At 41.1% G+C, this 25047-nt stretch overlaps 1 protein-coding gene across 1 annotated transcript; it reads right to left on the bottom strand.

The window, feature by feature from the left end:
• Window positions 1–231: 231 nt before the first annotated feature.
• Window positions 232–24673, bottom strand: LOC309355998 (vomeronasal type-2 receptor 26-like; the record flags this gene model as incomplete). Its single annotated transcript, XM_081887173.1, has 6 exons — window positions 232–1133; window positions 1311–1437; window positions 19842–20069; window positions 21138–21707; window positions 22165–22456; window positions 24516–24673. 6 exons carry the CDS (start codon window positions 24671–24673, stop codon window positions 232–234), a joined length of 2277 nt encoding a protein of 758 aa, XP_081743299.1.
• Between the last annotated feature and the right edge of the window lie 374 nt (window positions 24674–25047).

Genomic DNA, 25047 nt, shown 5'->3' with positions numbered 1-25047 from the left:
AAAGAACAGCTTTCTTCAGAGCATGTGAGGTTAATCTCCCTATCACACAAGGGAGAGTGTACTAACAAAGATTTAAGTCTTAGCTGGCAACGGGAGTGTTAACCAGCAAAATTTCCTCCAAGAAGTCAACACGTAAATAATTTTAAATGAACTTTTGTAAATAGTATAAATGAATTATGCATAAACCCCTTCATTTTTAACAATAAAATGATGGCAAATCAAAGAGATGCCTTAATTCTTTATTCTTATTAGTTGCTCTCTGTTGTTCAGCTCTGGCCTCAGCATGATAATATAGCATTTTGGGGCAAAGATGCAACCTAGTAAGCCAGCACTGGAGGCCAAGATGGAGAAGATCTCCACCATCACCATGTACTTCCCTTTGGTGCTCAGGTAGGTTGGGACAAAGCACAACCAAACACTGCAAAAGAGCAACATGCTGAAGGTAATGAATTTGGCTTCATTGAAAGTGTCAGGTAATTTGCGTGCCAGGAATGCTGAGAGGAAGCTGAAGAAAGCCAGGAGGCCCATGTAGCCCAGGACACAGGAAAACAAGGTCACCGACCCTTCATTACATTGCACAGTGATTTCTTCCATTAGTGAGTGAATGTCTAAATCTGGGAATGGGGGAGAAGTTGCCAACCAGAGAGTACACAGACTTGCTTGAATCAAAGAGCAGGAAAGGACAATGGAGTTGGCCAGTCTTTTCCCCACCCACTTCCTCAGGCTGGACCCTGGCTTGGTGGCCATGAAAGCTACAACTACGGTAATGGTTTTGGCCAGCACACAAGAAACAGCCACAGAGAAGATGATACCAAAAGTAGGTTGTCTGAGGAAGCAGACCATTTTCCCTGGTTTGCCAAGGAATAGCAAAGAAGATTGAAAGCAGAGCAGAAGAGAGATGAGGAGTGTGTAGGTGAGATCTCGGTTGTTGGCTTTGACAATGGGTGTATCTCTGTGCTTCACAAAAGCTAAAAACACTAAAGTTGTGACAATGGAGAAACAAATAGCAATTGAGGCTAAGCTGATCCCTAAGGGTTCTTCATAAGAAAGAAAGCTCATTGTTTTGGAGATGCATCCATCTTTGTTCCTGTTTGCATATTGGTCTTCTGGGCATCTGAAACAGTCATCCATATCTGAAAAACAGAAACATCGGGCTTCCTCATTTTTCAAAATATCCCTGGGAATATATTGGAAGTCAACAGAGAAACATTCCAGGCAGCATGGTAATTAAAGATAGCAATTAGATCTAAAGAAGCAAACCATCCCAATCCTAGGCAATGAAAATAAAACATGATTTCTATGTCACAAACCATTCTGGTCTGAAATCTTCCCTTCCGGACATGGAGCACAATCATAGCAGCAAAATTTCTCCCCTTCCTTCCTTTTCTTCTGATGACCAGGGGAGCAGCAGTCATTACACACAGAAATAGGCACCACCTATCCATCAGGAGGAAAGAAAAGTCAGGTGGGAGAAAGTCTCCATTCCTTCCCACAAATTAATAATTAGTAATTAATAATTAATAATTATATATTTAATTTCTTGGTTTTCTTTTTTGTTCATGAACTTGAAAGACTCATCTTAGAAATTTTACGTATAAACTTGAGCTGTAAAAGTAGCGGATGCATCCCTAAAAAGGTGGATAGGACAACTGATCATTGGTCCATCTGGCTGTTTTGGTTTTTTTTCCGTTTTTTACAGACCAGTGTCATTTTCAAAGCCTACTTGGAGATGCAGAGGATTGAACATGGGACCATTGCATTTCAACCATTTTGTTACACAGATAAGCTTTGGAGTTTTTCCAGTGGGACAGAGCCTGCAGGGCCCACAATCACAATCCAGGACCCATACCTGGTTAAAACCCTTGTGCCATTTAATCTTGTCCGCATGAATAATGAATCTTCGTGTTTCCAAAGCATCATTGTCCACTTGTCCCACTTTCACTCGAAGGAAGGACTTGTTTGGCAATGTGACTATGTTCATAATGTCAAATACACCTTCCATTTCCTTTTTCCCATTGAAACTCACTGTTTCTCCTGCAGAGTTATTAAATATAATGCCGCAAAGAAAAGGATGTAGCTAATTGAAAAATAACAAGACATAAAGGGGTAAAAACTGATTTACAATTTAAGCAAAATGCTGTGATTTGAAAAGTCCCTCTTTTATAACTATAATCAAGCCATGGTTCCCAAACACCTCGGCTATCTTACATTTTGGCTCCCGATCGCCAAATCCTGGAAGTAAATGTTCTGGTTTTTTAATCTTTTTTGGTAACCAAACCTTTGACACAGCTTCTGCTTGAGTTTTAGAAGCTCATGCAACCAATCGGAAGCCGCGCCTCGGTTGTGGAAAGTTTCTGGAATGGATAAACAGGCTTCTGGAATGGATTGCATTCGACAAACAAGGTTTGACTGTATTTCAAAAGGTACAAGCCTAGGTGAGGGCAAAAGGCCTTTAATACAGAGTTTGGCTTATACGACCCCTTCGCCCCAGAATGGGTTCATTTGGATCTCTGGCTCCTGTGAATGAGCTGAAAAGGTTTTAGAATTGGAGTAATTTTCCTTCAATCCCCAAACCCCCGGTCTCTTTGTAACCTATCAAATCCTTGGCTCAGTCAGTTGAAACACAGTTATCCTGGGATTGAAGACATAATCAGAGTATCTTCAGTATTGCTGGGATGGGAAACATCAGCTGGATCAGCTGGAGAGCCAGGGATTCCAATAAACCCTCATCCCAGCAGATCTCAGGTTTGGTTTTCTGCCTTGCCATAACAGATTTATTGTAGACCAAATTTATTTTCAGGCAAAATGTGCATGAGATGATGTAAACATAAACCACATACATTCCTACATTGCTGGAATTGGACTAGATGGGCCTTGGGGGCCTTCCATCTCTAGAATTCTATGACTAAATGATTCTAATTTTCTCATTGAATAAATGTATAATGTCATTTCGTCAGGTACTTGTTGATACAATCCCTCCTTGGAATATCCAACCCACTGAATTAAGAAGAATTTGATTTCAATATATTACCTTCAGAGGTTGCCAGTCTTGAATCTCCAACTTTCCATCTGCCATTAAAGTCTTCTGCTTCAATTTAGTTGAGACAATGGCATGCAAAGCATGAGCCACAACATAGACAGCATTGTAGATACTGTAGCTGTGGCCAGTCATGCCCATTTCAAACAGTGCCCCCGGAAGGCTCTTCAGTCTCTCCTCCCCAGTACAATGTTCATTACTATCCAAAGGCACACTGGGGTTTGGGAATGTACAGTCAAATGCTTGCTCCCAGACGTCCTTGAGGAAACCATCTCTGTCTATTCTATCAGGCTTTATATTCTGAAGAAATGTCTTGAACCCTAGAAGCTCTTTTAAGTGAATTGTTAAGGAAATTGCACCTTGAAAGGAATCAAGGTCCCAAGACCTTTGAAAACCTGTTAATATTAATTCAATCTGGGTTGTTATGATCCAAACCTTTCTAAACGATGAGCTTTCCTTATTTTCAGGATCACTAAGAAATATAGCAGTTCTCATCCAAACAAGGGTTAAGCTTTCTCCAAAGATTATACATGCGCTGACTTTATTATCTCTTAGAGAGAGAGAGAGATCCATTATCACACCCATCGTTTTATCCAGCTTATCTAAGTGGGCTACTTGTGGTATATTTTGGAAGAAGGCTGAACAGATTCCATACTTGGACAGCAATGGTTCCAGGGTGTGCAGGAATTTTTCTCCACCGTCACCCTCTACAACATAAAGTCCAACCCATGTCCATCCAAAATGCTTTAGTAAGCTGATGATCCCCATATATTGATGGCTGTCATTGGGTACCATGCGGAAAAAGGAAGGGAAGTGATCTGTATCACTCTCCCCTGGGGGAAAAGATCCATATGTGATCTAAAAGGAAGTGTACAGGCATGATGGAGTTAACATTAAGATAAACCTTCATTTTGAGCATGTGCCTATGCCAACAAATGTAATTCAGAGCAAGGTGTGGGTTCAGGGACAGTTAAACCCAACTTCCCTTTTCTAGCTAAATTCTTTAGAATTATTTCGATTTTTTAAAATAAAAATTTCTGGAAATTTTCTTCCTTCCTTCATTTTGTACATTTTCTGGAGATTCAGCACTGGTATGTTACGCTAGTGGATCAGTTTATAATATCTTCCTAAAGCTCTATGATCATCATCATCATCATCATCAATATCATTCCTATTATTAGTATCATTCTAAACTGAATCTCAGCTATTAATATTAATTACTCCTGTATTTTGCACCAGTTGATGTTTCAAAGATGTTTTCCAATTGAGCTTCATGACTAGTGTCATTACAAGCAATGGAAGAGTGTACATTGTGAAAATCCACATCCCTGTTCCCATTCAAAGCTGCTACCTGAGGAATCTTGTAGAGGCCTATGGTGTCAGCCATATACAAGGAGGTATCAGAGCTAAGTCCTCCAATGATGGCTATGAGGTTTTTCTCCATGTCACATATATAGTTGGGGATAAATCTATTCGATTTGAAAAGTAGGTCCAGAGTTGTCCGATACGTCATCCTTGCATCATAATAACTATCATAGATGTGGAATCCAAGGGTGAGATTGGGCAAGATCTTGGGGCTTTCATTTATCTCTTTTACAGCAAATGCCAAGGCAAGGGTGTGCTGGTAGAATTTCGTCACCACACTGCAAATGAATTCAAGTGTAAATTCTACAGTGTGTGGAATCAACATATCAATATGGATCATTTCTGTCTTAAATTAAAATATAGTTTGCAATGAGGTTATTTTCTCTTCTCGTAAATGATCTTTCTAAGCTAAGAAACACCAAACAATCCAAATAACATTTCATAGAATCATAGAATCATAGAATCATAGAGTTGGAAGAGACCACAAGGGCCATCGAGTCCAACTCCCTGCCAAGCAGGAAACACCATCAGAGCACTCCTGACATATGGTTGCCAAGCCTCTGCTTAAAGATCTCCAAAGAAGGAGACTCCACCACACTCCTTGGCAGCAAATTCCACTGTCGAACAGCTCTTACTGTCAGGAAGTTCTTCCTAATGTTTAGGTGGAATCTTCTTTCTTGTAGTTTGGATCCATTGCTCCGTGTCCGCTTCTCTGGAGCAGCAGAAAACAACCTTTCTCCCTCCTCTATGTGACATCCTTTTATATATTTGAACATGGCTATCATATCACCCCTTAGCCTCCTCTTCTCCAGGCTAAACATGCCAACTCCCTTAGCCGTTCCTCATAAGGCATCATTTCCAGGCCTTTGACCATTTTGGTTGCCCTCCTCTGGACATGTTCCAGTTTGTCAGTGTCCTTCTTGAACTGTGGTGCCCAGAACTGGACACAGTACTCCAGGTGAGGTCTGACCAGAGCAGAATACAGTGGCACTATTACTTCCCTTGATCTAGATGCTATACTCCTATTGATGCAGCCCAGAATTGCATTGGCTTTTTTAGCTGCCGCGTCACACTGTTGGCTCATGTCAAGTTTGTGGTCAACCAAGACTCACTCCTAGATCCTTTTCACATGTACTGCTCTCAAGCCAGGTGTCACCCATCTTGTATTTGTGCCTCTCATTTTTTATTTTTTTTTTGCCCAAGTGCAATACTTTACATTTCTCCCTGTTAAAATTCATCTTGTTTGTTTTGGCCCAGTTCTCTAATCTGTCAAAATCGTTTTGAAGTATGATCCTGTCCTCTGGGGTGTTAGCCACCCCTCCCAGTTTGGTGTCATCTGCAAATTTGATCAGGATGCCCTTGAGTCCATCATCCAAGTCATTGATAAAGATGTTGAATAAGACTGGGCCCAAGACAGAAGCCTGTGGCACCCCACTAGTCACTCTTTTTCAGGATGAAGAGGAACCATTGATGAGCACCCTTTGGGTTCGGTCAGTCAGCCAGTTACAAATCCACTGAGTGGTAGCATAGTCAAGACCGCATTTTACCAGCTTCTTTACAAGAATATCATGGGGCACCTTGTCAAATGCCTTGCTGAAATCAAGGTAGGCTACATCCACTGTGTTCCCTTCATCTACCAGGCTTGTAATTCTGTCAAGATCAGGTTAGTCTGACATGACTTATTTTTCAGAAATCCATGCTGACTATTGGTGATCACAGCATTCCTTTCTAGGTGCTCACAGACTGTTTGCTTAATGATCTGCTCCAGAATCTTCCCTGGTATTGATGTCAGACTGACTGGGCGGTAATTATTTGGGTCCTCTCTTTTCCCCTTTTTGAAAATAGGGACAACATTTGCCCTCCTCCAGTCGGCCGGGACTTCGCCTGTTCTCCAGGAATTCTCAAAGATGACTGCCAGTGGTTCTGAGATCACATCTGCCCGTTCTTTTAATACTCTTGGATGCAGTTCATCTGGCCCTGGAGACTTGAATACATCTCGACTAGCCAAGTATTCTTGTACTATCTCCTTAGTTATTCTGGGCTGTGTTTCCTCTGCTGAATCATTTGCTCCAAATTCTTCAGGTCGGGCATTGTTTTCTTTATCGGAGAAAACAAGCAAGTCATTTGCATTCTGCATAATTGAAAAATCTCTTTGGTATGTGAGCAATTCTTATACCAGGATTTTCCTGGACCATGACACTTAGAACCCTAAACACAGTGACTGCCTAGTATTGTCTTTCGTGAACTTCTGCTGTAGTTTGCTTTCAAATTTGCTTTTGTCGGTCTTTGGACTATAATAAAGAATGTGTGTGACAATCTTATCACGAAATAAGTTCCATTGAACTCTGTGGGGCTGACCTCTTAGTAGACAGTTGTGGGTAGGTTGCTGCTCTGCGATACTTTGGTGGATCATTTGTCTTTCTTCTAGATGATCCCAGGTCCAATAGTTGACATCTCCAGCTAGGTCTGGGAATGTTGCTGTGCTATAAACTCTGGGAAACTGCTACCCATTACTGTTTATTATACTGAGCTAAATAACTAATAGTATGACTCTGCATAAGACAGCTTCTGGTGTTTATTTGTAGAATTGCAACATATGAGCCAAGTCTTAGGTGCCAAGGCATTCCCCTCCCCCCCCAAAAAAAACACCACACATTTTTTAGAGGGCAGTTTCACTCCACCCTCGGCTCTTTGCAACTTCATGCCTGTGACATCAGGACATCGTGTTGGATTCCTTCAGTCATCTTGAGAAGATGGCGGCTCTGGACAACACCATAATTTCCTTACAGTTAGTTCTGACACATTCCCATTCCAACCTATGTATTTCTATTCAGAACAGCAAACCATTTTGTTCAAGTGGCTCTTATTTTCAGAGGAATGAAGCACTGAGATTTAGGACTCTCTCTGTGTGTGTGTGTTTAAAATATACAAATTTTCATTAAAAAATCACAGATGATAGATAGATGATAGATAGATATAGATAGATAGATGATAGATAGATAGATAGATGATAGATAGATAGATAGATGATAGATAGATAGATAGATAGATAGATAGATAGATAGATAGATAGATGATAGATAGATAGATAGATAGATGATAGATAGATAGATAGATAGATAGATGATAGATAGATAGATGATAGATAGATAGATAGATAGAAGATAGATAGATGATAGATAGATAGATAGATGATAGATAGATAGATAGATAGATAGATAGATAGATAGATAGATGATAGATAGATGATAGATAGATATAGATGATTGATAGATAGATAGATAGATAGATGATAGATAGATGATAGATAGATAGATAGATTAGATAGATAGATAGATGATAGATAGATAGATAGATAGATAGATAGATAGATAGATAGATAGATGATAGATAGATAGATGATAGATAGACAGGATTAATCTAGGGTTGCCATATTTCAAGATGTAAAAATCTGGACAGAGTTGTTCATCCTTTTTGGGGGTGATTGTGCAAAGTTCAGCTTTATTTTAGCGGGAAGCACAGAAAATCCTGGACATTTACTATTAAATTAAAAAAATCCCCCCAGGTGCCAGATTAGCACATACATAACCCTGCACATTACCGAAATCTTCAGGTTCATATGGCAACACTATTCCATCTGAAATAAGTTGGTGTACAATTTTTTAAAAAAAGGTAAAAGGAATTTTAAAAACACTTCCAAGGGGAAGAAATATTTTGTGAAACTGGAGGGCCAGCTTTCATACAGCACTAGATTTATGTTTGAATTTATCTCCAACATTATCTTTCTCAACTTTACACTTCACCTCCCAAACACAAGGGCTGTGTAGAAATCACACATACTTTGATTGCAATTAAAGCCAAACTTAAACCTCATTCCCTTCTCTATGTCGCTTTATAAAATGGAGAACAATTGTCTGTACTGAAAGTCTGCAAGCTGAGTAGAAGAGTGGTGCCATTTTCTTTGGGGATGGAAAGCAATACCCAGGCAGTGACTGACAATGAGAAGTGCTCAGGAGTTGACCTGTTGGAACTTTCTCAGTTAGGTAAATGATTCTTTGTGAAGCCGTATAATTATATACAGTGGTACCTCAGGTTACAAACACCTCGGGGAATAAACACTTTGGGTTACAGACTCCACTAACCCAAAAATAGTACCTCGGGTTAAGAACTTTGACCAAGGATGAGAACAGAAATTGTGCACTGGCGGCGCGGTGGCAGCAGGAAGCCCCATTAGCTACATTGGTACCTCAGGTTAAGTAAGGCTTAAGGTTAGGAACGGACCTCTGGAACAAATTAAGTTTGTAACCAGAGGTACTGTACCACTTTATTTGCCTGAAGCATTTCTATCCTTTTCATCCAGAAAAGTATTCCAAAGTAGCCACTATACATAGGTCAGTGATAAGAAACTTACTACATGATTGCTTAAAACTTAGGAGACATGACACAAAAGGAATGGGGATTTGGAGGGATAAGCGGGGAGACACTTACTATGGAATTGTGAACATGTTCTGTGAAGGCTGTTCTCTGAAGGAAACTTCATCAAATGTATAAAAGATCTGAGAGGAAATGCCACCGATGATGAGGCCACCTGGCTGGTACCACTCATGAGGAACAGGAAAGGGGTCACTGGTGGGACACCTGGTCATATCTGCATTGCACACTCCAGGCACTTGCAAAAACAGCAACACATATACACAAAACATTCTAGCAGTGGGGCTAATTTCATTTTCGCATAAGCCTCTTAAGGAGAAAACTATTACAGTCTATTTCTCTATCGGTATAGTCTTTAGATATTTTCAGATGCTTTAATTGATTTATAATTTGCAGTTGCTCTCATTTCCTTTGAGAGGAAGAGACTACATTGGGTAATAACTGGCTCTGGCAAAACTATACCAGAAGATATTTGTGAGTTGCATTTAGAATCAAAGTGTAACAAATGGAGCCTTGGTTAGAAGGTGAGATTGCCAGCACCCATTTCAAGTCTGGCCAATAAAGGGAAAACGTGAGAAATAAGATGGGCATGGTTTTCTCTGGCCTTTGCCTCTACCCTCACCACTCTGCTGAATACAACATTATTTATTATAACAACTTCTAGGCTTTCCTATTGAATTTTTCCAAGTGACTACTGGAAAGTCTCTTGAGCCTGGACAAATTGAGCAAAATATAATGATTTGTTTAATTGCATGAATAGATAATATTGTTTTCAGAGTATTAGCTCAGAGTAGCAGTTTTGGTAACCAACAAGTTCAGCTGGGTTTGTTTTCTAAAGTGTGACTCCATGTTACCTCTGACCCTGAGTGGCCCACTAAGTAGCAAGTGGCTTGAAATCTTCTGTGGCAAATGAACATACCCAGGAAAGTCAGAGTGGTGCCATTTTCTTTGTGGATGCAAAACAGCAAATCCTGAACTAAGGGCCACACATGCAACCCTAGGTTTACAGAAGGCAGGGAAACACATTTCTTTACAATAATTGTCTAGGAGAACCTTCTCCCGCAAAGCACAACACACCCACACACCAGATGCATAATCAAAAAGAGGAGAATTAATCAATTGATTATTCAAACTGTTAAAACTTCCAGATGGTGTTTTGCTTGCACGGGTAACCTCCAGATTGCATTAAGAATGCAGTGCACCTTTTGTGAGACTGCCCCTGAGGCTGGCCTGGAATCCGCAGCTAGCGCAAACTAAAATGAAAGAACTGAACTGCCTGCAAATGAGGTCAATGTGCTGGTATTGGTATACAAAGCCATATACAGCTTGGAACCACAATACATAAAAGAGAATTTCCCCTTTATGTAGGCTACTAATCACTGTGCTATGCAGCTCCATATCTTCCATTCCCATTTCTAGTTTGCCATGATTTCACGTCCTAATTTAAATTCCTCTTCTGTCACTCTGTTTCCAAAAGGCCGGAGGCTTGGTGACTTTCCCCTCTAAATTCTTTTTTTTGGGGGGGGGACTTTCCCCTCTAAATTCATTCCAACTTGTACACAGGATCCTTTCTCTCGACTCTATCTCTGGCATCTCATGAAGTTTCTTGCTATCTCTGTCAATGAATTAATTCCACTCCTTCAGCATAACAACTCCATCTTTTGTCTGGTTCACCCCTCCAGGCACCTTTGTGAAGGTCTTGTCCATTCCATCACCTGCAGCCATTCTCCTTTCCTGTTCAGGCAGACCTTAATCAGTACCCCCCCCCCACCCCACAAAGGTCCTGTGTATTCTTTGGTCTTATTTTTCTCTGATCCATTTTTGTTCATCATTTTATCCTTCTCAGCTATGAACTCTTTCAATTGCTCACCCAATAAATGCCACACAATACCAACAATCAGTGGGGTATTCAACAATATCTTTGCCATATCGGATTATATTTCTCCCCACCTTAATAGTCTCTGCCTTGAAGTCTTGTGTCTGTCTCTTTAAGAAAGAAGCCAGTACTCACAAAAAGGAAGGGGGTTAAAAGTAAGAAAAAATGATAATTCTTAATCACCAGAGCATTCTTTTCCATTTATCATCTCGTTGAACCTGAAATAAATAGGTATGTCTTTGGTATTATTTTACAGTCTGTTAGATATTCTAACTAATGTCTCTTTTTATGGCAGCAGTTAAGTCACATTCCAGGTGAAAATTAATTGGCAGAAAGGGTCATCCAAATTATAATCTCAAAATATCCCAATATCAAATATTGTTAAAAGAAGAGAGGTTCTGCTGATTTGAGAGCTAACCTTCAAGGATATTGTGCAGTATCTGGGCACAATGGCAGATTGTCTCCAAAACTTTATCTGCCTCCAGAAAGTTCTCAGTTTAAAGAATGGCTTTCTTCAGAGCCTGTGAGGTTAATCTCCCTATCACATAAGGGAGAGTGTACTAACAAAGAGTTAAGTCTTAGCTGGCAATGGGAGTGTTAACCAGCAAAATTTCCTCCAAGAAGTCAACACGTAAATAATTTTAAATGAACTTTTGTAAATAGTATAAATGAATTATGCATACACCTTACCCCTTCCTTTTTAATAATAAAATGATGGCAAATCAAAGAGATGCCTTAATTCTTTCTCCTTATTAATTGCTCTCTGTTGTTCAGCTCTGGCCTCAGCATGATAATGTAGCATTTCGGGGCAAAGATGCAGCCCAGTAAGCCAGCACTGGAGGCCAAGATGGAGAAGATCTCCACCATCACCATGTACTTCCCTTTGGTGCTCAGGTAGGTTGGGACAAAGCACAACCAAACACTGCAAAAGAGAAACATGCTGAAGGTAATGAACTTGGCTTCATTGAAACTGTCAGGTAATTTGCGTGCCAGGAATGCTGAGAGGAAGCTGAAGAAAGCCAGGAGGCCCATGTAGCCCAGGACACAGGAAAACAAGGTCACGGACCCTTCGTTACATTGTACAGTGATTTCTTCTATTAGTGAGTGCATGTCTAAATCTGGGAATGGAGGAGAAGTGGCCAACCAGAGAGTACACAGACTTGCTTGAATCAAAGAGCAGGAAAGGACAATGGAGTTGGCCAGTCTTTTCCCAACCCACTTCCTCATTCTGGACCCTGGCTTGGTGGCCATGAAAGCTACAACTACGGTGATGGTTTTGGCCAGCACACAAGAAACAGCCACAGAGAAGATGATGCCAAAAGTAGGTTGTCTGAGGAAGCAGGCCATTTCCCCTGGTTTGCCAAGGAATAGCAAAGAAGATTGAAAGCAGAGCAGAAGAGAGATGAGGAGTGTGTAGGTGAGATCTCTGTTGTTGGCTTTGACAATGGGTGTATCTCTGTGCTTCACAAAAGCTAATAACACTAAAGTTGTGACAATGGAGAAACAAATAGCAATTGAGGCTAAGCTGATCCCTAAGGGTTCTTCATAAGAAAGAAAGCTCATTGTTTTGGAGATGCATCCATCTTTGTTCCTGTTTGCATATTGGTCTTCTGGGCATCTGAAACAGTCATCCATATCTGAAAAACAGAAACAGGTCAAATTCTAAACAAAATTCATTGTCTTCTTCCGCCTCCCATATGACCGTTTTGGGATTTCAACCTGGACATTCTGAATGAACTGTGGTAAAATGGAAGTGCTATTTAGTTAGCCCACAGCTTATGCACATTTGACCCTTGTGTACTTTACACAATTGGCAAGCAAATGAAAAATAAATTGATAAATTTAGGCAGAAAGGAAGTTTGTGTCTGGGCCTATCCCAGACACTTGGGCCTATCCCACTTGCTACTGAATCCAATGTCTTTGACTATACACAATTTTGGATTTAGGTGTGATCCCCAGGATGTAACTCCTGGGTAAGTTGTGGACTTACTGTTTAACAATTATTCTCAGGCATGTTATGTGATACTGTGTAGTAGCTATTATAACATCTTCACCTTTGGCTGGATGCATCAGACCATAGCTATTTTCAGGATTTTACTTTTAAACTGAAGCACAATCCAGATAAGAATGAGGCATTCTTTGTGGATGATTCCCTAGATTAATTGGTGGTTGCTCCCCCAGCTTTGGCTTCCACCACAGCTGCCTTTTTCTGGACAGGGATAGCCTAACTTCTGTCATCTTTCCTTTGGTTATATATAGGTTAGATAACTGCAACAGGTTATAGATGGGCCACATCTGAAGATGGTTTAGAAACTTCAGCTTGGACAGAATTCTGTGGCTATGTTGCTGTTCTAGGCAAGACAGTGTGAACATGAAACTCACTCTGACCTGATTATACTAGGTCCCCATTATTTTGGGGGCAAATTTCTGGATTTGACATATAAGGCCTTAAAATGCCCCAGGATGAAATCCTCCCAGGACTGCCTCTCCCCAAATGAACTGTACCAGAATTTCCTATTGCCATCTGAGGCTCTTCTCCTACCCCCTCAACAAGAGATCTGGAGAATGGCAATCCCCAAAATTGAGCTTTGGTGTGGTGGCTGCCCATTTGTGGAATGCTCTCCCTTGGGTGGCTCCTGTCGGAATATCATTATATGTCTTTAGGCCCAAGGCAAATGTTTACTTTGACAACCAAGCCTTTTGGCTTTTAACCATATGTGGCCTTTTAGAAGTGGGTGGAATATTTCCAGTGTATTTCTCTTTTCTCTTTTGGCTTTAATATATGTATGGGGTTTATTGTTTATTTCAGGGTTGGCCCAAGATATTTAGGCACCTGAAGCAGATCCCAAATGGCATCAGGAAGGAAGGGGAATTTTAATAATTAATAAAACAATCCCAATGCAGGACATTGGAATTCATTTTCATGGGAATAAAAGGTATAATTTTGAATTTGTGGTGTCCTGTGCAGTTTGGCCAGACATGCATTCCCGGCACATCTTCACTTCACTGTTTCCTATCTAGAACTGTGTATCTGGTTGTCTATTTGAGGGGTGCCCCATGGATTTTTGCACCTGACATGTGTTGCAGAGGCCACTAAGGAGAAACTTAAATGTCTGATCCAACATCTACTACTAATAATCACACTTTGATTTCACTTCTTAAAAGCAGAAATTTGTCAAACTCTCCATGACCATCATCAGGAGTGTTAACATTTCTCTATGGACTTTTTGACCATTTGTTTCAGCCATTTTAATATTTTTTTTCTGTTTAGGCTATCATAAGGTAGGTGTACAACTACCGTAGATCATTTTGTCTATTTTAGAGCTCACACTCAAATCTATATAAAATGTATTGCATGAGGCTTCCTCATTTTACAAAATGTCCCTAGGAAGATATTCAAAGTCAACAGAGAAACATTCCAGGCAGCATGGTAATTAAAGATAGCAATTAGATCTAAAGAAGCACACTATCCTAATCCTACCCAAAGAAAATAAAACATGATTTCTATGTCACAAACCATTCTGGTCTGAAATCTTCCCATCTGGACATGGAGCACAATCATAGCAGCAAAATTTCTCCCCTTCCTTCCTTTTCTTCTGATGACCAGGGGAGCAGAAGTCGTTACACACAGAAATAGGCACCACCTATCCATCAGGAGGAAAGAAAAGTCAGGTGGGAGATATTCTCCATTCCTCTCCATAAAAAATATACAATATTTAATTTATTTATTTGTTTTCTTTTTTGCTCATGAACTTGAAAGACTCATCTCAGAAATGATGATGATGATGATGATGATGATGATGATAATAATAATAATAATAATAATAATAATAATAATAATAATAATAATTTATTTGCACCCCGCCCATCTGGCTGGGTTTCCCCAGCCACTCTGGGCGGCTTCCAACAAGACAAAAAATACACTAAAATGTCACACATTAAAAACTTCCCTGAACTACCTGAATGTCAGGTAGTTGTTTATCTCTTTGACATCTGATGGGAGGGTGTTCCACAGGGCGGGCGCCACTAATGAGAAGGCCATCTGCCTGGTTCCTTGTAGCTTTGCTTCTCACAATGAGGGAACCGCCAGAAGGCCCTTGGCACTGGACCTCAGAATCCGGGCAGAACGATGGGGGTGGAGACGCTCCTTCAGGTATACTGAGCCGAGGCTGTTTACGGCTTTAAAGGTCAACACCAACACTTTGAATTGCGCTCAGAAACATACTGGGAGCCAATGTAGGTCTTTCAAGACTGGTATTATGTGGTCTAGGCGGCCGCCCCCACCCAGTCACCAGTCTAGCTGCTACATTCTGGATTAGTTGTAGTTTCTGGGTCACCTTCAAAGGTAGTCCCACGTAGAGTGCAATGCAGAAGTCCAAGCGGGAGATAACTAGAGCATGCACCACTCTGAAGAGACAGTATACGGGCAGGGAGGGTCTCATCCTGCGTACCAGATGGAGCTGGTAGATAGCTGCCCTGAATACAGAATTGACCTGCACCTCCATGGACAGCTGTGAGTCCAAAATGACTTCCAGGCTGTGCACCTGGTCCTTCAGGGGCACAGTTACCCCATTCAGGATCAGGGAGTCCTTCATACCAGCCTGCCCCCTGTCCCCCAAGAACAGTACTTCTGTCTTGTCAGGATTCAACCTCAATCCATTAGCCATCCATCCTCCAACCACCTCCAGGCACTCACAGAGGACCTTCACCACTTTCACTGGTTCTGATTTGAAAGAGAGGTAGAGCTGGTTTTCATCTGCATATTGATGGACACCCAGTCCAACCCCCCCTAATGATCTCTCCCAGTGGCTTCAGGTAGATGTTAAAAAGCATGGGGGAGGCGACTGAACCTTGAGGCACCCCACAAGTGAGGGCCCAGCGGTCTGAACACTCATCCCCCAACACCACTTTCTGAACACGGCCCAGGATGAAGGAGCTGAACCACTGTATAACAGTGCCCCCAGCTCCCAGCCCCTCTAGACGGTCCAGAAGGATGTTATGGTTGATTATATCAAACGCCGCTGAGAGATCCAGCAGAACTAGGAAACAGCTCTCACCTTTGTCCCTAGCCCACCGGAGATCATCAACCAGTGCGACCAAGGCAGTTTCAGTCCCATGATGAGGCCTGAATTGGAAGGGATCCAAATGGTCCGCATCCTCCAAGCGTGCCTGGAGTTGTTCAGCAACCATCCACTCAATCACCTTGCCCAAGAATGGAAGATTTGAAACTGGGCAAGAGTTGGCCAAATTGGACTTCCGGGGTGGTGCCTTGGGCAATGGCTGCCTCCCTCTGAACTGGAGGGACCAGCACTGCGCGAAACGGGTCGTATCCACTACGGCGAAGCGGGGACCCTCTCAAAAATCACAGGTGGATGAAGCCTGTCACCATGGGACTCGGCGGGCACCTTTAGTGCCCCCCCAACCCGCTAAGGAACCCACCAACGGGCTCCGAAGTGAAGAGGGGGAAGTGGCGCGGTGCTGAGAGTCATCGGCTATTTCCATGGAGCGAAGCCACATAGCTGTTGCCGGAGAGTGCTACCTTTTTCCTGGAACAATTGGGACTTTAAAACAACAACCCGTGAGTAGTATGGAAATTGGATTCTTTAAATATCTTTAAATTCGGCACTGATCGGGGAAGGTCCAAACAGGAAGTCTGCCTCCCCTTTCTGTAAATATTCTAAAGCAAAGAACCTCCAACTAAGGTCGTGGAGAGCTTTATTTTTTGCAAAAATTTTAATTCTACTGATTGAGATTACAAGAAAATTTATTTGGAAGCAGGGGAACCTGCGGGAGAAGAACTAAATTTAAAAATTGATGTGCCACCCCCCCGGACCCGGGAGTGGTCTGTGAGAGCCGGTTGATGAGCAATTGAACAATTTGACAGCTGTCAAGTTAAGTTAGCTGTCAAGATACAAAAAGAGGACTTTGTCTCTGCTGCTTATATTGGTTACAAGTTTATGTTTTAAAAGAAGGAAGGACTGCTACAATTTAACGTATGGAACTTTTGGTTTTGTGCTGAAAGGAGTAAAAAGAAACTTAAATCCCCTAGAGGGAGTCTTGGGACATTGCATTAAGAACCAGCTGAGAAATTGTTTTTTGACCTTGATATGCTTAAGAATGGCAGTTAGTAAGGAAATTCAGTCTGAACTGAACAGGACTTTCTTTCTCTTGGGAAAGCTGCAAGGTCAAATAGGTGTTTGACTACAAATGTTACAACTTTGATAAGAACTTGGTACAGGAATTCTATTTAACTGAACAAACAGAGAAAATTGAGAAGGAGAATAATGTTGCCTTTGAAGATAAAAAAGGGGGGGACTCAACCCTGCAGATGCAAAAGGTGAGCTGCAACTTGAGGCTTGACATGATGGTAACAAGAAGAAACAAATTTCTGAAGATTGAAGCCTGGCCTGAATTGGAAAATGAAAGATGGAGAGACCTCCTTATCTGGAGATCATATGACCCTTGGATTATAAATTTGATTCAGCTGGAAGTTGGAGCTATGGGGACATTTGGAATTCAAAGGAGAATGAAACAAGATGTGGAATACCCTATAGGCCTTATCTTCAAGTACGTAGGCCTGGCTGGAAGAAACGTGGATGCTGCAGGGCGGGAGTCTCCCCGAGATTTGGTTTTGAATATTAAAGACTATCAAAAAGACTGGCAGAGGAGCTATAAGAGAGATTTAAGAGCCTCGGACTCGGGGGTGGGTGGAACAAAAAATGGGAATTTTAAGTGTACATAATATAAGTTGCTTTTTTGTTTTATTTTTTTGTCTTACTTTTAGGAGAATTGGAAATACGTGGAAGGGAATTTTCTTTCGACCTTAGGGAAATGTTTTAAGAACAAGTACCGTTATATAGGTTTGGATGAGAGTTAAGTTTGGATAAAGTAAAAAAGTGGTGTTCAAAAATATGATAAAATAAAGGTTTTTGTTGATAAGATGTTTGAGAAAGGAATTGGATAAGGATTTGCTGAACCAACAATTTGAATTGGAATACAAAAATGGGAGGTATGAGGAGGTCTGGGAAATAAGTTAATGAAAAATAAGTAACGGGAATCTTATGTGTTTTTAATCATTTTTATTTTTGTATGTATGTTATTTTTTCTTTTTTCCCTCTTTGATTTTTATTGTATTACTATTGGAAACTTTAATAAATAGTCTTTAAAAAAAAAGAGTTGGCCATACTGGCCAGGTCTAAAGATGTTTTTTTAAAGAAGCGGTTTAATAACTGCCTCTTTCAGCAGGTCTGGGAAGGCTCCCTCACAGAGGGAAGCATTCACCACCCCGCAGAGCCCATTGCTCAGTCCTTCCCGGCTTGCTTTTATTAGCCAGGATGGGCAAGGATCAAGGAGACAGGGGGTTGGTTTCACGCGTCCAAGCTGCCTGTCCACATCCTCAGGGGTAAGGGATTGAAATTTATTCCATGCAACTTGACCAGACAGAGCTCCAGCACTCTCCCGCCCCAGCCCTGCTCCCACGGTGATGTCTAGCTCCTTCTGAATATGAGCGACATTATCTGCAAAAAACATTGCAGGAGATGTTGAGGTCTTTACAAGGCCCTGGTGGTACAGGTGGTTCCATTAAATTGTGGACCACCTGAAAGAGTTTCCTGCTACTATTTTCTGCAGATGCAATAGAGGTGGTGAAGAAAGTCTTCTTCACTGTCACTATGGCCACTTGGTAGGCTCGATGTTGAGCTCTAACCCATGTCCGGTCCGATTCAGAATGTTTTCTGCCACCGACGCTCTAGCAGTCTCAGCGATTGTTTCCTCGCCCTCAGCTCTGAAGAAAACCACGGGGCCGTCTGGGCTCCATGCAATCAGAGAGGGCACTTCGGAGCCAGGCAGTCGATAGCCCTGGTTAACACCGCATTACAGCGGGCCACCAGGGAATCAGCTGAAAGGCCGTCAACATGGGATAAAGCATCCCCTACCATTCTTTGGAAACCATTTGGATCCATTAAGTGGTGGGAGTGGACCATCCAAATTGGTCCCACCTCCCTGCAGAGGGGAAGGGTTGCGGAGAAGTCCAGTTGCACCAGGAAGTGATCTGACCATGGCACTTCTTTTGTTTCACTTTTACTTAGTGTCAGATCACCCACGTCACTAGAGGTGAACACCAGGTCTAAGGCATGTCCGTGACTATGAGTTGGGCCAAACCTATTCAGGGACAGCCCCATGGAGGCCATGGTTTCCACAAAGTCCTGAGCAGCCCTTTGTAAGGTTGTGTCAGCATGGATGTTAAAATCCCTTAGGACAACCAAACTAGGTGATCAACCCAACTAGGTCAAGGCCAGACCCAGAGGCAGGGATAATCTTCAAACAACAACTAAGCCTGCCTCCTCGGTAATGAAATGATCTGGTCTTAGCGTAACTCCACCTCCTGCCCATGATCACTGAGATCGGATGTCTTAGTGCTCCCCCCCCCCCCGTGGAACTTGCCCCAGCCACTGTGTTGCCTGGGGCCCACTCCCAGGCAGACCTGATCCTGCCCCTTAAAAACAAAACACAAACTATACAACAAGCAAAAAAACAGCAAAAAAAGAAAGAAACCAGAACAGTTATACTAAAATTAATCCCCAAGCAGATATCCATCCATATCACCCACCAACCCACCCACCCCAACAAAGCAAAAAGGAGAAAGAAAAAAACTTAAAATGACACTGACTGCTTAAGGACATTTTAAAACACATTAGCCACTTGGAACAGCAGAACAACCCCGCACTTCCCCAAGAGTTTGTTCCATATGAGTCCAGCCCCACTCTCTAGGCACTGCCACAGGAGTCCTTTTGTAGCTGGGAGAATGAGGGCCTGGGCCACGCCCCCTGGGCCAGCTGGAAAAGGCCTTGGAAGGGAGCAGGCCCTGCAGTCCTCACCACAGCCAATGGTATAAACTTGTGCTATAAAAGTAGAGCATGAATCCCTATAAAGGTGGATAGGACAACTGATCATTGGTCCATCTGCCTGTTTTTTTTATTACAGACCAGTGTTATTTTCAAAGCCTACTTGGAGACGCAGAGGATTGAACATGGGACCATTGCATTCCAACCATTTTGTTATTCAGATGAGCTTAGGAGTTTTTCCAGTGGGACAGAGCCTGCAGGGCCCACAATCACAATCCAGGACCCATACCTGGTTAAAACCCTTGTGCCATGTAATCTTGTCCTCATGGATGATGATTCTTCTTGCTGCAAGAGCATCATTGTCCACTTGACCAACTTTCACTCGAAGGAAGGACTTGTTTGGGAATGTGACTATGTTCATGATGTCAAGTGCACCTCCGGTTTGCTTTTTACCATTGAAACTCACTGTTTCTCCAGCAGAGTTGTTAAATGCAATGTCAAGAAGAAAAGGGTGGAGCTAATTGAAACATAACAAGACATAAAGGGGTTAAAAACATAAAATTCGCAAGTATGGTTTAGCACAGTTCAATAATTTAAACTATAGGAAGCCATTTAAGATTACCTGGAACGCCTTTCAGAAATTGAGCACTTCTGATTGGCCCAAGTCTGAGGGAGGTCAAAATGTCTCTAATACAGGGTTTGACTGATACCACCCTTTTCCCCAGTCTATGTTCTGCTGGGTTTCTGGCTCATATGAATTCTCTGAAAGGGTTTTAGAACAGAATTCTTACCAGGCCATGACCCAAGCCCACAACACCATGTTTAAAAAGATATCACATTCTGGACTCAGTCTGCTGAGCCACAATTTACCTAGGATGGATGGCATATATTGGAGTAGCTTCAATTTTGCTGGGCATGAGGAACTTAAGGCTGTCTCATCTCATGTTTCACCCATTACAATCTACCCTCCTCCCAGAAGATATTGGGTTTGCATTGTTCCATATTTGTGAAAAATCTTATTTGTCCTCACAAATGGGCCAATAATAATGCAATGTAGATTAAATAAATTCTGAGGGGGAAAGTAAAGCAGATGATATAAACATAAATTCCTGCACTGCAGAGGATGGGACTAGATAACCCTTAGAATCCCTTCCCACTATGCAATTCTATGGTCCCATGATTCTACGTTTCTCAGGGAATAAATTGTACTTGTGGATGATAATTTGGATGAAGTCTCCTTTTGGACTACTAAAGCCATTGAATTAAGAAGAATTTGATTTCAACACTTTACCTTGAAAGGTTGCAGATTCTGATGTTCATATTTTTTATCTCGGGCCATTGCTCTCTGGTTTGCTCTCGTTGAGTAAATGACATGCAAAGCATGAGCCACAACATAGACAGCATTGTAGATACTGTAGCTGTGGCCAGTCATGCCCATTTCAAACAGAGGTCCAGGAAGGCTCATTAGTCCCTCATCCCCAGTACATGATTCATTGGCTTCCATTGTCAAACTGGGGCTTGGGAATGTACAGTCAAATGCTTGCTCCCAGAAGTCCCTAAGAAAACCATCTCCTCCTATTTTTACAGGCTTAATGCTCTGAAGAAATTCATGGAACCCTGGAGGCTCTTTAGAATGAATTGTGAAGGAAATGGAACCTTGAAAGGTCTGAAGATCTAAAAGCTTTTGGAAAGCCACTAATATGAAATCAATCTGGGTTGTTATGATCCACACCTTTCTAAATGATGAGCTTCCCTTCTTTTCAGAATCTCCTAGAACCAGTACAGCTCCCATCCATATAAGGGTTAAAGATTCTCCAAAAATTATACATGCACTGACTTTATCATCTGTTAAAGAGAGATAAAGATCCAAGAGCACATCAAGTGTTTCACTCAGTTTATCTGAATTGGCTACGTGTGGTATTTTATGTGTGAAGGATGAACAGATTCCGTGCCTATAAAGCAATGGTTCCAGAGTCTGCAAGAAATTTTCTCCACCGTCACCTTCCAAAACAAAAAGGCCAATCCATTTCCATCCAAAATGCTTTAATAAGCTGATGATCCCCATATACTGATGGCTGTCATTGGGAACCATGTAATAAAAGGAAAGGAATCGGTCTGCATTACTCTCCCCTGAAGGAAATGACCCATATGTGAGCTAAAAGGAAGTGTACAAACATTATAGAGTTCCATATGGATGAACCTTCATTTTGATCCTGTGCCTGATCATTCAACAAAGATTAAGTCAGAGCCATTCATAGGTTCAAGAACAGTTCAACCCAAGGACTCTTCTAGATATTTTTTTTCTATTGTTATGGTGATTTTTAAAAATCTGAATATTTACCTTCACCATATATATATATATATATATATATATATATATATATATATATATATATAATTTAGCCCTGGCTTGCAAGGCTAGCACCTCAGTAAACAGCCTATTTCTGAAGCATTATTATTATTGTCATCATCTTCATAATCAACATCCTTTTAAATGGAATCCCAGTCAGTAACATGGCTTAATTGTGCATGAATTAACATTTCAAATATGTTGTCCAGGAGAGTCAAAAGACCAATATGGATTATTAGTAATGCCTATTCATTGGTCCTACCTGTGGAATCTTGTAGAGGCCTATGGTGTCAGCCATAGAGAGGGAGGTATCAAAGCTAAGTCCCCCAATGATGGCTATAAGGTTTTTTTGAATGTCACATTTGTAGTTGGGGACAAATCTAAGTGATTTGAAAAGTAGGTCCAGAGTTGTCCGATAGGTCATCCTTGTATCGTAATAACTGTCATAGATGTGGAATCCAAGGGTGAGATTGGGCAAGATCTTGGGGCTATCATTTATCTCTTTTATAGCAAATGCCAAAGCAAGGGTGTGCTGGTAGAATTTCGTCACCACACTACAAACGAAGTTAGATATTCAGAATTTCTAGTGTAAAATCTGTAATGTGTTGAATCAACATATCACAAAATTGATCATTTCTGTAATTCATATGTCTAAGGTAAGAAACACCATATAGCCCCAGTGGCATTTGTTTTTCATCAGGTCATTTGCATTCTGCATATTAATTTGACAACTCCTATTGTTAATCTCTTGCTTTTCCTTTTCTACTGACTAGATTTTAAAAACTCTCAGCTCTCTTCCCGTGTTCAACCACTTCATATTCATGATTAAGTATGCTCTGGACCATGAAAGCCACAGTCCTAAACCTATCAGGAAATAAATCCAATTGACTTCTTGATAGACTGTCCTGGATAATTGCTGCTCCTTGGCAGTTTGGTAGACCATAGGTTTTTCATCTAGAAGGTCCTAGGTGACAACTCCAGTTAGATGTGGGAGAGTCTCACTGCTTTAAACTCTGGAGATCTGCTATCCATTTCAGTTTCCAGTACTGAGCAAGATCAATCAATGGTCTGACTCAGTATAAGGCAGCTTCTGGTGTTTATTTGTAAGAATACACTGTAAGTTCCTTAATGTTAGTTCTCATTTAAACTAATGAAGCAAGTTGGTCATGACTTTCAAGGCACCATTGATCCTAAAGGGAACAAATCTGACAACATCCAATTCAAACCTGGGCATGTCTATTCAGAATGACATCCAGATTTGTTCAGGGGCTCTTACTCCCAGAGGATTGAAGCCTTAATTATCAGAGCCATAAATTATACAATAAAAATCATATAAAAATTAAAATCATAAATCAAATAAATATGGTGTAAATATGTATTCTAAGATGCCTGTGTGTAAAGATTGAAATAGAAGATGTCTTCCTATCCCGTTTTTATCAATTTAAATATACCTTAAAAATCTGTGTCGCTTTTCGTAATTGGGAAGACCACATCAACTGTGGGGAAATGAGAATTCACTGTGCCACAGTCAGCAAGATATGTTTACTTTTGTCGCAATTAGTATTTATATTGGATCTGATCTGATTCTAAGTATGTACTGAATTGTTTTTTAAATTGTTCTTTTATGTGCAGATGTTTTAGCTCTTTTCATATCTCAGGATGATAATTCAATTGGCCATTGTGCTGAAAATAGAACTGGGAGCAGAAATTACCAATGTTTACTCATTCCTTTCATGTCCAGAAAGGAAGTCAGTCCAGGGAATACAATCTGCATGTGCTGCTCCAGTTGCTTGCAAACTGCAAATGGTACACAATTTATTCGATCCCCTGCCCACCCATTTCAAAATAAATTACATATGTTACATAAATTTACCCCATTGGATAATTTAGTTTTTGATGGAAGTCAACTTTTAGAGGAATGGAATCAGCAATTCAGGTCACAATTAAAGGGCGGAATGCAAAGCAATGACTTTTTAATTCATAGTCTCATGAAGAGCACTTCAAAAATGAAGTAAATAATGAATAATGAAATAATAAATAGTTTCCATGGCTTAAGAAGCATGAGCTTGGAATTTGAGATAGAAAATTATGAGAACAATTTGTACTCCTTAAAGGGGTTTTGTGGGTGGGTGTGTATCAGGTGGACAGAATTTGAAACAGTGCTCTCTCTTTTCCACATTGCCTGTATTTTTTTTTCCTTTTCATTCTCACCCTTTTCCTCCACAATATTTGTACTATGTTCTATGTAGGAATTGTACATTTATTTGGGGAAAATAAAACCAAACATACCGCCTCCCCCCCCTTTTTATTTTGGCAAAACAAAAGTCTGTGTTGAACATCTCTTAGCTTAATAAACTCAGACACTGATTGAGAATGAGAAGGGCTCAGGGATGAACCTATTAGAACTTTCTCAATTATGTAAATGCTTCTTTGTGAACCAGTAGAATTATTCATGCAACCGAAGCATTTTTATCCCCTTATTCAGCCACTAAAGGCCAACAAAGCAGCTTACATACAACAGTGAGAAGAAATTTATTGCTTTAAGGCATAAAATCTGGAAGGCACAAGACAAAAGGAATGGGGATTTGAAGGGATAAGTGGGGAGACCCTTACTAGGGAAATGTGAACATATTCTGTGAAGGCTGTTCTCTGAAGAAAACTTCATAGAATGCATAAAAGATCTGAGAAGAAATCCCACCGATGATGAGGCCACCTGGCTGGTACCACTCATGAGGAGCAGGAAAGGGGTCACTGGTGGGACACCTGGTCATATCTGCATTGCACACTCCAGGCACTTGCAAAAACAGCAACACCAGTAGACAAAACATCCTAGCAGTGTGGCTAATTTCCTCTTTCCAGAAGCCTCGTAAGACGAAACACCTTCCAGTCAGTGCATACTTCGTAGATGATTTCTGTCACTTTAATCCTTCTATAGTTTGCACTTTGCTGCTCTCGTTTCCTTTGAGAGGAAGGGACTACATTGGGTTAGGAATTTCTCTGCCAATACTATTCTAAAAGAGGTTTGTGAGTTGCACCTTAGAAACAGGGAGTTCCCAATAGAGCCTTGATTAGAAGGTGAGATTGCATGCACCCATTTCAATTTTGGCCAATATTGGGGAAATGTGAGAAATGAAATGAACGTGGC

This window comes from Podarcis melisellensis (assembly GCF_964234715.1).
Source record: "Podarcis melisellensis genome assembly, chromosome: 13".
Lineage (NCBI taxonomy): Eukaryota > Metazoa > Chordata > Lepidosauria > Squamata > Lacertidae > Podarcis > Podarcis melisellensis.
Note: the sequence above shows the minus strand (reverse complement) of the source record. Positions and strands in the feature narration are given on the sequence as shown.